Source organism: Malaya genurostris, chromosome 2, assembly GCF_030247185.1.
Source record: "Malaya genurostris strain Urasoe2022 chromosome 2, Malgen_1.1, whole genome shotgun sequence".
Lineage (NCBI taxonomy): Eukaryota > Metazoa > Arthropoda > Insecta > Diptera > Culicidae > Malaya > Malaya genurostris.
The window spans coordinates 257,077,103-257,090,484 of record NC_080571.1 but is presented as its reverse complement, the minus strand read 5'-3'; the positions used below and the strand labels follow the sequence as shown (position 1 = coordinate 257,090,484).

Genomic DNA, 13,382 nt, shown 5'->3' with positions numbered 1-13,382 from the left:
CTTGCTTTGAATTCTGCCCAGTGAACTGTGCAAGCTAGAATGAACGAAATATATTAAGTGTTAACCTTTTATACCTAGCCAGGGACAAGAAAAACGTCATGAGTTTTCTTCTTTGATACTGGTTGATACCAAACATTTCAGAAAACTTTAATTTTGAATTATTTGTGATTATGTTAAGAAACTGAAAATATTATGATAAACTGATCATCATATTTCCGATCGCATGTAGTAAAAAATATGTTGATTATGTTAAATCTAAAATTTAACAAGAGATATTCACGATCAAAAACTTATCACTCTCTTAGAGGGTAAGTTTTGAAAAGGTGTCCCATGGCAAAGTAAGTCACGACAAAAGATCCGCTTTTCTGAAATTTCTAATCAATATTAATATGGTTGTAAAATTTCGTATATATGTTTCGTAGGCTCATACAGGACTATTTTATAACTTGACTTGACGACATTGATCACAATTCATCTACCGGTAAATAAGAAAAAGAACATGCATACTGTTTATTTGGGAGTTGTTCGAAAAAATGCAACACATTGGCCAGGTTTGGAAGATTATTGAACTTTTTTAAATGAACAATTATAAGGACCTACATACAGAAAACCAAAACACCGAAGCCGTATTTATGTCGGTATTAGTTGCAGTAATTTAAAAATTATAATAAAATTTAATTTAAAAATACTTTATTTTCAAATGTTTCCGAAGATCCTTACTTGTATTTGATCATCAATTAAACTACATAATAAATTTCCTTTGATTTTGCATTTACTATTATTTACAATGAACCAAAAACTTAATTACTGGAAATCTTTCATTATTCATCCGCTTGTATCAGTTTCCTATTGTTCATTGAAACCACCCCTCGACGATATGATGGATTAAAAGTGCTTATCGTACTTCCGCTGATAGTAACATGTATCGTACAATGCCAGACCGATCAATAATTTTCAATCGGTCTGATTCGCTTTTCCTGATGCTTAGCAACCATAATAATCAACATAATGGTGCATCGACGGAATGTACAGTACACTGGGACCTTCCCCGACACACAATATGATATCCGTGTTTGGTACGGTTTTTCCACCCGCGCGGACCTGGCAGGCATCTAAGTGCTACCCCCAAAAGCACAGAACAACGAGATTTCAATACAAAACTAGTAAGTTTGAATCATCCAGGGAAAACAGTCGGGACAGTGGTTCAATATCGAAATTAAACATCAGCCCATCCTTTTATCCGAGGCTGTGGGAGTTTGCTGCGTCATTTCTGTGTCAGATGACAGCAAGGATTCTTTTTTCTGCTGACGATACATAGTTTGGTGATCCATTGCTCGACCGGCATTCCAGTGCACGTCTGTTTCTGTGGTTTGATTATGTTTCGCAACAACAATACAAAATGAGGTAGATGTATTTTGGGAAATCACGGTAGATGTTTTATTGACATATAATAAGATATTCTGGCATTACATCCGTCAAAAAATTGAGGAGACTTGGCTTATTTCGATTAAACAAGACACCATTTCACTTTTTCTTTTCAGCATCGGATTGGATATTTTACCTAGGACTCGGGTTCATCGTTACGCTTTGCATCACGTTCTTCGTTTTCCTGATTCACATTCGACGACATCGCCAGAAAATTCCCGCGTATAGCATAACCCGGGCGGCACAGGATCAGCATACCTACACGCACGAGTTCCAAAAAAAGTTGACCTATAATTCCAACGCACCGGACATAAACATTCGAGTGAACAACTACGAGTACTCCAACGGAAGCACCATGGAAGCTCCGAAAGTCCCAGGACAAAATGTACCCCTGTTGCTATCGCGGTCGATCTCCACCGAACATCACTACGACGAGCCACAATTTGCTTCGAGGTTAGTTTCTGCAACAATAACTAAATATGTTGATAAAATTGTTACAGAACGATCCATCTAGTTTTTTTTCTCCTGCTCTCGAATCAGTTAACCGTTTCCACAGTTATATTTTACTCTGCCTCTCCATCACTAAATCATCCATCCAAACGTAGAAATTCCGCCCTCGATTCCGCCTAACGGCAACGGAACTAATCAAGATTAATTGATTACTCACATCTTCTGCAGTTATTCAACGCCCATCGACAGCAAAAGCCGCGAGAACACTAATCACTATCATCAGCAGAAACAGCAACAGCATCAGCAGCTCTACCATCAGCACCACTTGTATCGTCAGAATCACTCACCGACGCCCCCATCAGCGAGTCTGAAAGGACAACAGCAGTTTCTTTTGCCATTGCAGTCACAGCCACAGCAGCAGCAGCAGCAGCAGCAGCAGCAACAGCAGCAACCGTCACAGACACCAACGCTTCAAAGTCAACCCTCGCAGAAAGCCAGCGGTCAGTACATGAGTAAAGAATCCTTGGTGACCAACAGTGATACGAACACATGTGAGTGATGATGATTTATAAAATTTATCGTCATTAGTGGGAGTCTGAGTTTCCAGGAGATAGTGGGTTTGTGATATTAATTGATTTCAGTAACGCATGTTTCGAAGCGAGAGATGATAGTTCCCATGGCCGAGGCCGGAAAAGTTGTTATCTTAAAATCGAATCGAGGTTAACTTTTGATCAACGGATCGTTCTAATGAAATCAATTGTAATTTATATTCAAATATAGATTATAAAAGCTCCAAATAATCTCTTTGAGATTATTCTAAATTCAAGTATGTGGAATAATGAAACACTCTAGCAGATCTTAGACACAATTCAACGGTTTCGGATTTTAAAATATTTTTTTTTATTAGTTCAACACTTTCAAATCGTTACGGTTCGAACACTGCTCCAACTCATTATCCAATTGCTATAATGAAATTTGAGCGTAGAAGGCTGGTTTTTTAATCATATCGGAAGAATTTGGGTGAACCGTACTAAACGAGTAAACGTTAACGGATAGTCTTATTTAGGAGCTTAGGTACAACGCGGCGAATATCTCCGAAATGCTAGGTAGTCTTACAGGGTAAACCATCTACATATGATTTATGTGATTATTTGATTATTTTTTCTAGAAATACAGAATTTAGATTTTCCTGGATTAGCATTTATTTTGTCTTAGCAGGATAAACAAAATTTGTTTTCAGATCATTGATTGGCTCCGCTACTCTTTTAACTCTTTCTACCACTTTCTCAGGAGTTGATCTTAGTATCGCCGTTATTACACGTTCAATGTTCACTTGGAGTAGTGCCAAGGTCCGTGGATTGTTAATGTAAATTTTGAATTTCAAAATCCCCACAAATTGAAATCGAGTGGAACCATAACTCGGTGGATAGTGATAGTGAAAGACATATACGTATACATATATTTTTAATTGAATTCATAACATCGCCAGAAATTTGTGTCAAAATTTCAAGGATGGAGAAAAATTCCAGAAATTTTGAATGTTTTTATACCTATCGGATTTCAATATTTTCCTAACTCGGGCGTGTCTAGTTTAATATTGCTTTGGAAGGTTGTGGAATCTTCCGAAAGTTCGTACAACTTTTTGGCTTCGCTGACGACGTTGATATTGCAACGCGTAACTTTGAGAAGATGATGGAAACATACATCGGACTGATAGCTGAGGCTGGGTGGGCTCTAGAGAAGAAACACTAACTCCCACCACGAACATTGATAAATAATGACGATATCGATCCATGGCCTCTCTTCGTCAACCACTCAAAGCACGGATACTTCGTAAATGCCCCTCCAATTGATCCATTCACCTAGCTAGCTGTGCTTCACTGTTTCCCGTCCTTATTGGATCAGCTTCAAGAACCATTTTTACTGTTTTGCCGTTCAGCATCTTGATGAGATGACCATCCCATTATACTAATTAAATAGTTTGTATGCAAATAATTTCAAAGGTCTCCTGGTGAAGTAGTTCTCAGATAATTCCATGTCAAATCGTTCCTAAATTGGAAGTCTATGCAACTACAAAAAGTTTTCAGAAGACTGCATGGTTATATCTGTCTGACAGATGCGAGATACCCGTCGACAGCAACAACCAGTCAAAAGCAGATATTATTATTGCCAGATTCCCTTTTCATGACTCCAAGTAAACTGCGTTGAAGAATGTAAGTACCTTCGAAACCAGAACCGGAACCAGAAGTGACAGCCATTTGATCTTCGAACTTAATCAACAGCCCAATAGTAGCCTTCAAACAAGCCTAAGCTTGTTGAAATCGCTTCAGCTTTCTTCAAGAAAATTGAGCGGTAAAAAAATTCGTTGAAAATATTACACACAAACACACACACACACATCTTCCTATCTCGTCGAGTTGAGTCGAATTATATACCAAACTATGAATCTCCAAGGTTCTATTAGAAAGTCAGTTTATCCAGCAATTATATTAGCTTTCTGCAGAGAAAGGCAAACCAATCGTGAATATAGTTAAGCAGATGAATTCTTATTTTCATAAATTTTCGACAATTTTTAGAGCCTATTAATTTAATTTAGAGCTTTAATGAGCGTAAGTGTAGAATCCTAATTCTCGCAATTAAATTTCGAAAAAAGACCGATTTTCGAAAAACTAAAAACGCTTGAGTTTTCGCAATTTTCAAATTTTGCTTCGCCGAGCCGTAATTGGTTTTTGAAATGTATAAACGGTTACTGTTCCGTTCCACGGGGAAAGTTTTAGAACTGAAAAGTAGTGTTTGTAGCAAACTTTCACAAAGAATCTGAAAATGCAACTCAAAATTATAAAACTTTAACCAAAACAATCGAAAATTGAAAAAGTTTACATAAACTTTTCCGCATTTTTTTATTGCTTGCGCGCTTCGTATTGAGATGGTATGAGAAATGCACGGTAGGCACGGAGGCATTCTATCGTGAGCAAAAATTACATATCAAATAATGACACGAATTTATGCAGCATTGGGTTTTATGTAGAAATAAAAACGAGTAAAATACAATAAAATGAATATTGTTAGAAATCGTTTATTTTCTAAGTAATTGTCGTTTATAATACTAGTCGTTTGTTGAGTTCAATGCATTGATGTTGTTGAAGCAATAATGCATGGTTTTGTAATATCATAACTATAATCGGTATTACTTCAGAATTCATTCTCATCGGCGTGGTGAACTACTGTCAAAGATGCCGAAAATACTTGAATGTTTTCTTGTATTCATTCGTTTTTTTTTTTGATGGAGAATCCATGCTTGCTACTAAACTCAGGCATATACATGGTAAGCAAGTTAGTAAATACATATACATATAACCTCATGTTAGTCAATCATAATTACTGTTGATCTAGTGTAATAGTAATCACTAACAATAACGATTGAATTAGGATTTATTCAAAGTGTGAAGTATTCAAAAATCCACTACGAATCAATGAGTCTTTTTTACAAGCCAACAAAACGAGTGGTAAGCCCATTGCGCTCAATCACTGAAAATATTCCTGGTTTCTATGTGTCGGTTTTTCTTGTTATGCTTTACGCGACGATTCGGTCAACTCAAGCGGTTGAAAATTTTGCGCGGCTTTTTTGAGACTACATTTCACCTTAATAGAAGGCTTAGGTATTGTATTAAAAATATTTTATTTCATATTTTTAATTGAACTCATAACATCTTCAGAATCTTGGGTCAAAATTTCAAGGCGAATGCAGGAAAATTCACGAAATTATGAGTGTTTTATACCTATCGGATTTCAATATTTTTCTGACTCGAGCATTACATTACAATATTACACGTAAAAATACATTTTGTGTCTGTATCGATGTAAACTTCAGTTAAATTGACTGTGAAGTTACTCATATGACTTATCTTTACATGCTATGAGTTATGAATGAAGTGAATCGCGACGCTCCTTTTATATGCATCTATAAAGATGACGCAATATTTCACTAGTACAGAATTTTGCAGGCTCCGAATGAAATTTGCACTCGGCTACCAAGTGACGCTGTATGGATTTATATGTATCAATTATCCATCAAGCAGATATAGGCTTCTGCGGTTCAGTCGATCCACTGACGTGCTTTGTGCTCTAATGGTTCCAGGTTCAAGTCGTTTGTTTTTTTTTATTTCATTCGATCTCAAGACATGTAATTTTCAAATCACAATTCTAATGTTCTTGAATATGAATTTATGTGAAACACGACGCTCCATTTATGTGCATCTTATAAGCTGTAAAATCACAAGATTTGGTCGAACTGTAGAAAAACTAATAAACTTTGAATATTTGATTTGAGATGATAAATGATGATGATGATAAACTTTCAATCTTTGGTTTAAGATGATCCAACACGAAGTTAAGGGCACCGCAATTCTACTACAACAAAATCGCAAAGCATGCCCCTTAACAGTAGAGGAAGCTAAACGGGACACATTTTGAAATTTAAAATAAACACTCATTAAAACTAATCTTTTATCCAAGTTATCTATATCGTTGTGTAGTTTCAACCTTTAGCCACAATTCCAAACTTGTGATCTGAAAAAATATACATTAGTTTTTCGTACCAAGTCACGATGAAGTGCCAAAAAAAAATCAAAAATTCCTGAAACTAAACCGGACAATGTATAAAGTTTCAGTTTCGAATTCAGTAGGGTGCCAAATATCAAAGAAATTGGAACCATTTTAGAATGAGTTGTGTCTGTTGATTTCAACTTTTCGTGAGACATAACCATGCTCGCGGGAAATATAGGTACTAACTCGAAACTTGACAATTTGATTGTTCGTCTCTCGGACCAGAAAAAGCTTTCTGACCCTTTGTATGGGGTTGAGAATCGAAACCAGGTGTGCTGCGGGCATAAATGACAATAAAACACCATAAAAAATTGCACTTCAGCTTGAAAGTGCAAAATCAGTGCAATCCTCGCCACCAGTGTTTTTTAATGAAAAACGGCATAAATAATTGTTGGTTTATGAGATTTTAATTAGTCCGGTTTAACCCCGCTTTCCTGGAACAGTTTTCTATAAATTAATAACTTATACGGTATTTCGGTGACCATAGATTTACAAGCAACACATTTTAAAAACAAATAATGGAAAACCTGACTCACCGGTAATTAGAATTCAATCTACCAGCGATGTCGTGTTCTGTTCTCCTATCTCCTGGAAATTCAAACTTTCTGCTTATGACTACTACAATTTTAACTGAACAATAATAATCCTTACCTTTTTCTTTCCATCACCAGCCAACTCCACCTACGCCGTCGCCACAACTGAATCGCTGGACACATCGAGCTCGAACGAAACCATGTATAAATCCAATAGTATGCGACAGGTCGTCACGGCGGACGGCGGTTGGCTCGAACTGGAACATCTGCAGACGTCTCTGTCCATCCCCGAGGGAGCCCTGCCGGAAACGCTGAAAATAAACGTTTTCCTGGCCGTCATGTACGACTCCAAGGACACGATTCTAGTCGACAACCAGATCACCCACATCAGCCCGACCATCGTGTGTGGACCGGCGAAGAGCAACTTCGCGAAACCGTTGATTCTGAAGGTGCCTCACTGTGCGGAAGACATCAGCAACTGGAAGATTTCGCTGTTCTACAAGGAGGAAGTGACGAACTGTTGGAAGAAAATCGCCTCCTCCGAGAACGATGTGCCCAGTCCTCAGGCCTACATTCAGTTGGACCTGAAGAGCGCATACATCATGACGAGAAAGCTCGGAAAGTACATCCTTGGCGGGGAGAATCTAGCGCCGGATGTGTCGGTGATGAAGCGGTTGAAGATTTACATGTACGGTCCCAGTCGGAAGCCGGAAACTGATTTCAACATTCGAGTGTACATTCTGGAAGACTACCCGAGCGCGCTGGAGCACTGTTCCATCATCGAGAGTCGAATGGGGTACTTCTTAATCGGCCAGAGCTCCCCGTTCCATTTCGAAAACAACAAACAGAACATGATTCTGAGAATTAACTGCTCCGGCGGTTGGATATCGAAGGCGGACACGGCCGTTCAGAAAATTCCATTCAATCACGTCTGGAAGAATATGTCAATTTTGCACTGTGAGTTCATGCTGCAAAAGCTGATCAATGAACTGCCCTGTCTGCGGGTTGAACTGGCTGCCGAGCAGGAAAATGGAACTAAGGTTCTGATAACTTCGGTGGCATTTTCGTGATAGTATATTAGGAAGGCGCTGGAAAAACTGATGACGGCTTAACGCGAACGGCGATTCTACGGAAATGGTATTCATGGTAGCCAATGTGGTATAGTGATATTACAACCCAGTAAGCGAAATAAACAGTTGATTATATGTAAGAATGTATGGCAACGAAAATTATTTATTACCACCATATTAGCAGTTTCCAAATGTGAACCCAATGTCGAATAAATTAGCAGGCTTATATGCACGTCCTGCACGAGGAAATTAAAACAAACATCAGCTGTAGACGATAGCAGTAGGATATTGTACTGATATCGTACCTTCACATACACTTCAGTGAACCTAGTTTGTAGAGATGGAAGCCAAAAAGTTAGTTACGACAAGAAAATCGTAGAAAACGTTCCACCGTTGATGCAAAAAATTGTGTAGATTAAAATTGTAGCTATTCACCAAGACTGATTGTGAGGAACAATAAATGAATAGATTGGTTGGAATTGTTTGTGTGTTCTATTCTAGAAATTGATGACAATAATTTATCATCACAGTTTAGATGATTTAAACATCACTTGAATTGTAGGCAAATGGAATAACTGCAAAACTTATTCGAAATGTTTAAGGATAAATATTGAGCGTTCAGGAATCTTAGCAGAAAGACTGTATTTTGTGGGACCAAACCGATGTGGCCTATTTTAGTTTCGAAATTTTTGAAAACAGTTCACTCCTTGGCGAACGACCTGAAGGTTTGAATCGGGGTGAATAAAACTTATATAGTATCAGAAAAATTGGAAACGGGTAATACTAAACGTTGATTGAATAGAATTAGATAAAACTCGTATTCAATTTTTTGCGACAATATTTGATCACATACAATAAAAGTGATTTATTACACGCTGGAAGTAATCAACTGGGAAACTTTTCCTTATACGGCTAAATCCTTGTTTGCCGTTGTTTTTCGTAGGCCTTCAGATGACGACTAGAAAAAAATGTCGAGGGGGTAATGTCAGAGATATGGCTGGATGACGTGAATACGAATAAAACTGGTATGCTTTTTCCACACATCTGAATATCAATAATCGCATAGACTAGTTGATTGATGGTGTAAAGTTATCAAGCATTTAATATTTCACTTGCATAATTGTAACTGTACAAGTCTAAGCCGGAACACAGGTGGACAACCGATTGAATCAAAAATACAATGTTGATAGTTTTGATGTCGGTTTAGATTTTTTTTACGTTTTTTGTTTCGCCCCTTTAAGAGATGATATAAAATTTTAAACACACTGCATCTATAATTCCGAAACCGGAAGTCGGATCCGGATGAAATTCAGGAATTCCGTATGGGACTAAGAGACTTTTCATTCAAATCTAAGATTATGAAAACCGGTTCAGCCATTTCTAAGAAATTGGAGTGATTTCCGGTTTGAAGTACACGGTCACTTTTTTTCGACACTTTCGGAATCTGGAACGAAGATTCGGTATACCTAAGATAAGATCCGGTCATCAATATAGCTATTTGAATGTATTTGATTGAATTTTGCGTGTCATGTATAAAAACACGTCTCTGAAAATGAAATTTTTTTACTTATCAGTCTGTAATTCCGGAACCGGAAGTCGTCTGCGGATAAAATTTGGTTGGATTATATGGGATTGTAAGACCTTTCATATGAACCTACGTTAGTGAAAATTAGATGAGCGGTCTGTGAGTTTTTTGTCGCACATTTTAACCTGTAACTCCCGAAGTCCCGGAAGTCGAATCCAGATGAAATTTAATAGCAACTTATGGGACCACAAGGCCTTTAATTTAAATCTTAGTTGAAGAAAATCGGTCGGGCGGTCTCTGAGAAAATCGAGTGCACTTTTTATTCATTTTTTAGCAACTTTTACCCCGTTACTCCCGAACCGGAAGTCCGATCTGGATAAAGTTCAAGACCCTATGGGATCAAGAGACCTTTGATTTGAATATAAGTTTGTGAAAATCGGTTCAGCCATCTCCGAGAAAATCGAGTGCACTTTTTGGTTACATATAACACACACACACATTTGCTCAGTTCGTCGAGCTGAGTCGAATGGTATATGGCATTCGGCCCTGATTGCATAACCTTTCTATATGAGAAAGCCAAAAATACTCATGAAAATAAAAATTTTTCACTTATCTGGATCAATTTCTTTGAGACTTTTTAAAGTCTTTTAAATCTGTTATTTGCATCTTAGTTTGTAAAAATCGGTTAAGAAATTTCCAGGTAAATGCGCACTCACATTTTCTCATAGATTTGCCCATATTGCCTTGTAATCCCGCAACCGGTAGTAGGAAAAAGATATAAATCCATGGCAATCTATGGGACCATAAGAACTTCCATTATATTTTGATTTTGTGAAAATCGGTTCAACCATCTCTGAAAAAATCGAGCGACATTATTCGTCACATACATACAGAAAGTTTTTGATTTCGACGAAATGAGTCGAATGGTATATGACACTCGGCCCTCCGGGCCGTCGTTCGAAAGCCGGTTTTCACAGTAATTGCATAGCTTTTCTTTACGAGAAAGACAAAAAGGTGTTATTGTTCAGTTCCTTTATAAAAATGATGCATTGTTGGAATCATTTATGTGATATAACATTGTCATCATGCCAAAGATTTTGGTCTGTATCAAAGAATGAACTATATGCGAGAATTCCAATTATAAGAGCAGATTGATTATATATTGTATGACTGAATTGACCCTCTTAAAAATTTTGCACAAATGTGTCTCCTTTTTATTAGTCAATTGAAATTCTCATGGTTTATATGCATACATAGTTGGTGCCTGTTCTGCTACAAAAGAAACCATTTCGTAAGCCCACTGTACTCAATCACTTAAAATGTTCCGTATTTCTATGTGTTGGTTTAGCACGATACGCTTCGTTCGATTATTCGTTCAATTTGCGTACCTTTTTTTGGCATTGAATTTCACCTTGATGCTCGTTCCTACCAAACAATTTAGAAGTCCTGAATTTTTAATTATTTGTGATTATCTCATACTACTAAAAATGTTATCATAAATTGCTGAACATTTTTCCAGTGGTATGGAGAAAAAAATATGTAGCTTCCAAAAAACGATTAAGTTTTGCCCGTTCTTGTACTAAGTGAATTTTGAACAGGCGTCCCAAAGTAAAGTAAGACGTATTCACATCAATAGATTCATTGCATAATTCTCATAAAAAAGAGAAATTTGTTAAAAGAACTGACTTAGGAAGGACTTAGAATTGACACACTGAAGAAGGTTGCAAATAACAAAATCTTTCATTTATTACTTCTTAGGTTAGGAAAAATTTCATAGCCGCCATTTTGATGTTCTATACCGTAGCATTTACTGACATCAAATAAACTTCGAAATACGAAAATGAGCAAATATGATGGACTTATACGATTTATTTCCAGAACGTATGCTCAAGTTTTGACGCAGAAAAACAGGTTTATAAAAAAATGACGATGAGTAACAAATTTATTTATTTCTATAAATCATCTCGCGTTTGTTTTTTAAGTCATGAATATTCATGCTTGGCACCCATCTGCAGGAGATCTTCCCAATCTGCATAATGTTGCCCAAAAATTGGTGTGCGCCCAGTACTAATCCTTGTAGCATTTGTAGGGTGCTGACACTGTTTAATGTAACTGAATCGTGGATCTTCCACTGCGGACTTCATCGGCAGTGGAACTCACAAAACTTTTGTTTCATGATGTAATCTGAAGGAGCATTAGCTTCCCAATATTTATAAAACTTTTCTTGGCCGTATTACTACCAAAAATTCAGTTTTGAAAGAACGAAAGTATTGTTTTCCAATAGAAGTGTATAATTTTTGTTTCCAACTGATAACCGCTCTAGCTGCTGATGCACTGATGAGTCTAAGATGAATCGTAAATGTAACTAAAATTGTTATGTGCAAAAACCTTATGGATGGTACCAAAATCCTAAAATAACGATTTCTGTTCATTACGAATATTGACTAAAGCTTTGTTAGTTCAATTATTGTGTTAATCAGAAAAAAGGGTTGAAATTATCGCGTAAAAAAATCCGTGATAAAAAATGTGTGCATAAAAAAAAACCTGTTTCAATCCACCTAGTGGTGTAATGATGCCTTTCAAAATTATTTTTCTTCGATTCTTAAAAGAATAATCGAAATAGATTTGTTTGACCGTCTACTGATAAAAACTATCAATTGGAAAAGATTTAAGGTCGATTTAGAAAACTTTTTACGGTTTCTCGCTCTTTTTAGTGATGGTATGAAATTTTTAACACACTTTACCCTACATTTCCGGATCCGGAAGTCGGATCCGCATGAAATTCAGGAATAACGCATGGGACCACAGGACCTTTCATTTGAATCTAAGTTTGTGAAAATCGGTCGCACCATCTATGAGAAAAGTTAAAACACATATTTTCTTTTTTTTGCACATTTTACCCCATAACTCTCGAACCGGAAGTCGGATCTAAATAATATTCAGGAATTTTGTATGGGACCTCAAGACGTTTCATTTGAATCTAAGTTTGTGAAAATCGGATCAGCCATCTCTGAGAAAAGTTAGTGCACTTATTTTCACAATTTTTTGCACATTTTACCCCATAATTCCGGAACCGGAAGTCGGATCGAAATAATATTCAGGAATTTTATATGGGACCACAAGACCTTTCATTTGAATCTAAGTTTGTGAAAATCGGTTCAGCCATCTCCGAGAAAAGTTAGTGCAAATAAACGTTACATACACACATACGCACATACACACACACACATACACACACACACACACACACACACACACACACACACACACACACACACACACACACACACACACACACACACACACACACACACACATACACACACAGACACAGACGAACTGAGTCGAATGGTATATGACACTCGGCCCTCCGGGCCTCGGTGCAAAAGTCGGTTTTCACAGTGATTGCATAACCTTTCTATATGAGAAAGGCAAAAAGGATTTAGTGTAATTTCTTCCAAGAGAAAAGATTTCTGTTTGCAAGACGAGACGAAGAATTCTTTTTCATCATACTTCTTCATCTTCTTATTAATCATTTTTCGAATAAACCGCTGACTGTAGACCGCTTTCAAATTCACATTTTAAAACCATTATCACCAGCTTTAACCATAAAAAGTAAATCAGCTTGCACGGACATGCTATTTCTTTGTTTTTAGAGCATCGCATAGAACTCAATTAAATGGCTACGAGGTTAATGTCGATGCCCGAAAATGACCATCGCCAGCAGACGGTGTACCAGCACTTAGCTGAGCTAAATGGTATCAATAATGGTAA

At 37.0% G+C, this 13,382-nt stretch overlaps 1 protein-coding gene across 3 annotated transcripts in view; it reads left to right on the top strand.

Moving 5' to 3' along the window:
- The window catches only part of LOC131429619 (netrin receptor unc-5-like), a 330,312-nt gene extending 321,750 nt beyond the window's left edge, over positions 1-8,562 (top strand). For all 3 annotated transcript variants that reach the window (XM_058593852.1, XM_058593853.1, XM_058593854.1), the window contains 3 exons: positions 1,542-1,878; positions 2,104-2,426; positions 7,152-8,562. In XM_058593852.1, the coding sequence (XP_058449835.1) occupies positions 1,542-1,878; positions 2,104-2,426; positions 7,152-8,083 (1,592 nt within the window). In that variant the 3' untranslated portion in view covers positions 8,084-8,562. The remainder of the gene's footprint in view (positions 1-1,541; positions 1,879-2,103; positions 2,427-7,151) is intronic.
- Positions 8,563-13,382: the final 4,820 nt, after the last annotated feature.